A 3,194-nucleotide genomic window follows, 5' to 3' on the forward strand; every position below is an offset into this window, starting at 1 on the left:
ACCCCAGTACTCTTTCCTGCCATGGCAGGGGGTTGGACTAGATGATCTACTCAGGTCCCTTCCGACCCTAGAAACTATGAAACTATAAGAACTAGGACACAAAAAAAAAACTAGTAGGTGGTAAATTTAAAACTAATACATGGAAGTTCTTCACATAATGTGTGTGCAGAACTCATTGCTACCAGATGGTGTGGAAGCTAACAAGTTTAGCCAGGTTCAAAAAGAGATTAGTCAGTCCTGAAGGAAAGGTGCGTCAGTAGCTATTGACCATGGGAGTTAAGGATACAGCTACTGAACTGAAACTTCCTGGACCTTAAATGCTGGAGTCTACAAGTGGGAGAGGAACAGGGGAAAAACCCTGGTCACTCTCTTTTTCAGTATCTACCCTCTGCCCCTGTGTGACACAGGATACTGGGCAACACGGACCTATCATCAGACCTAGGAAATGGCAATTCTTATTTTCTTATGTAAAGAACAGCCAAGAAGCCAAAAAGACTCATAAAAATCAAAAATATGTGTCTTATCTTGTTTTTAAGAAAGTTCCTTCTTTTCTGGCAAAGTCATTGGCAAAATTCCCTTTATTTTTAGTAGAAATGGGATTGGGGCATGAATTTAAAAAACCCAAACCATTACAGTATTCTCATTATTCTACAGATCCCAGAATTAATAAACTCCCACAATATAATACAAAATGTGAGGCATGGTTGTTATAGGAAATATAATGTATGTTCTGCAAAAATTCTAAAGTCTGAGATCAGCAAGTTGTTTTAGTAACAGTAAGTTGTTTTAGATTGTTTTTAGTATATGTTGTATTTGCCTTTTGCCATCGGATGAATCAGTGTAGCTCATACTGGAGCAACAGTGTCACTGCCGTTATCCAGGGCATGGTTAGGTGATAAGCAAGTTGATTAAAAAGCAGCCTTTATATCTAGCTCAGTAATTCAAGCCATGCAAAAAGCATCAGCTGGGAAGAGACAGTTGTAGTGCAGCCTCTTGCCACCAGAGATGCTCTATCCTAGTGGGTGAACAGGAAACACTCATGTCTGGAGTTAGCCCACCTTTTCCTTTTCTGGAGTGCTTTCGCTGGCAGGGAGCCACTTGGGCTTAGGTCTCCTGTTAGGAGGGGTGCAAAGGGGTGGATTTGGGAGAGATGGGAAAGGGCTGGGACAGGGAGAAACTCAGGAGCAGTATGGTGCAGGGGTTGAGGGTAAGAGGGCAGTAGTTATTGGGACAAGCTTGGAGAGGGAAGGAATTCAAGAAGTGAGGAACTGCCAGGTGGGAGACAAGTCAAAGGCTGATGGTGGGGAGACTTCTGGAAGAAGAGAATGATGAAATGTTGGGAATGGGGGATGAGTAAATCTGGAGGGGACACAAGTTGGTAAGCAATCCTGAGCAAGGGCTTGGGGAGAGGGGTGTTGTGGATGGCAGGAGTTTGAAGAACTAGAGGTGGGACCAAAGCTGGAAGGAATTTTGGGGAGCAGAGATGAGGGAGAAATAGTCCAGATTGTCTCTTGTTTGGGTGTGGGTGTGAGTGGAACTAGTCCTAAAATACTGAAAATTAAAATAAATTGGTCTGAGGAGAGGGACAAAAGGGGATTGGAGGAAGAGAAAGGAAGAGAGGGTGGGGAAAATGTTTTTTTGAGACAGAAAGATAGTGAAAAAGAAGCAGAGGCAGAGGGATGGCCCTCAGGAGAAAATGGGGGGTGGGGCTGGGGGGTGGAATGGAGGCAGAGAACAGAGGGGCGAATAGTAGAAGAGAGCAAAAGGGAAAGGGAGGTAGAAATTGAGTGGCAGGGGAAAGAGACTTGGACAGCTGAGTTGGGGGTTCCTTGGGGAAGGGAATCTGAGGGAGAGAAGGGATGAAGATGAAATAAGATGGAGAGACTGAAGAGGTATCTGAGAGTGGAAGAGCAAAGATGGAAGATGCTCGAATATGAGAGGAGAAAGTGGGAATATTAAAGGGACTGAAACTGGCAAGTGGCACTTTGTTGGAAGAAGAGTGGTGGAATATAGATAAAAATTTCTAGAAGGGGAATACTGAGGAGGGGTGGGGGGGCTCTGGAGGCATGAGGGGAGGGCAAGATCTGAGAAGGTGGTCCAGGATGTAGCAGTGAATTTTAGATGTTGTACTTTAGGTCAGAATCACTAGAATAATTATTAGATGCAAGGTGTATGCTAATAGGCTCTGGTCATAAACAATGAGAAAAAACAACATATTAAAGTTTCTAATATATGAAGCTGATTGGATTTGTTTGGATATATAGAAAATGCAGTTTCTTGGACAGAGTAACACTTGCATTTTTATTCAGTACAAATGAAATGTTCTGGCAGGCTGCAGTCTGAGACTGCTGCTGGTAACTGTATCCTTCCTTTTAAAATGTTACAACAAAAGATGCAAATTGCAGTGCAAAAAAACCCAACCAAACAAAAAAACCCCATTTACTAAACCAGGTTGGGATTCTGTCAGATGTCATTATAGTGACCAAAATCCTAATGACATGGAGCAAGCCACTTACAGTCAAAGAATCAGATTTGAAAAAAAGCTACGTGGCATTATAATAGGTATCGTATTCAGCTTCTGGGCTTCAGCTGCCTGGATCATAGTCCAAGCCTGTTCACTTTTTAAAGGTGTGTGGTCTAAAATGTGTCTAAGAAAGTGTGATAAAGTAATAGACGGTGAAGTTAAGGTGCACAGCACTTTTAGCCTGAGCATGTTTAAAATGCAAACCCAAATACATCAACATGAGAAAAAACAGGGAGAAGATGGCATGAAATGAGAGACACTGTTGCTAGTCATTAATCCACCTGTGACTTTCCCTCCCCCTCCCGGCTTCCCCGAGTGAATGTCAAAACAAGATCTGTGTCCATTTGGAAACACAGGCTGTCTCTGCCTGAATCGAGAATTTTCCTTGGGACACTAGGGCTTTTTATTATTATTCATAACTTACCTAAAGAGTTTTGTTATGCGATTCCAGTATCTGACTGACAAATGGAAGCATCCGGAAGAAAGGAAGGGGTAAGTTTCCCTACAAGTCCTTTAAACTATGACTAGGAGAGTAGTGTACCCAGGGGCCGTACTTAGGACACGTCAATATGGAGCGTCTGCGAGGCTCGCCTCTCAAGCCATTTATTGCTGTTTTCTGCAGATTTGCCCTGTCGTTGATTTTCTTTGCGGAGTGATCAATTGTCTTTGA

The 3,194-nt window shown here is 43.0% G+C and overlaps 1 protein-coding gene across 4 annotated transcripts in view; it reads left to right on the top strand.

The window, feature by feature from the left end:
• The window catches only part of MIA2 (melanoma inhibitory activity 2), a 75,690-nt gene that overhangs the window by 23,538 nt on the left and 48,958 nt on the right, over nucleotides 1-3,194 (top strand). The window contains exon 1 of one of the 4 annotated variants that reach the window (XM_019551673.1): nucleotides 2,873-3,016. The exons of the other annotated variants lie outside the window; for them this stretch is intronic. Within the exon in view, the coding sequence (XP_019407218.1) occupies nucleotides 2,990-3,016 (27 nt within the window). The 5' untranslated portion in view covers nucleotides 2,873-2,989. Of the gene's footprint in view, nucleotides 1-2,872; nucleotides 3,017-3,194 lie in introns of those variants that run through there. 4 annotated transcript variants of the gene reach the window in all.

The sequence above is a fragment of the Crocodylus porosus genome, unplaced genomic scaffold (genome assembly GCF_001723895.1).
Source record: "Crocodylus porosus isolate Cpor-Errol unplaced genomic scaffold, CroPor_comp1, whole genome shotgun sequence".
In the NCBI taxonomy this organism is placed as follows: Eukaryota; Metazoa; Chordata; order Crocodylia; family Crocodylidae; genus Crocodylus; species Crocodylus porosus.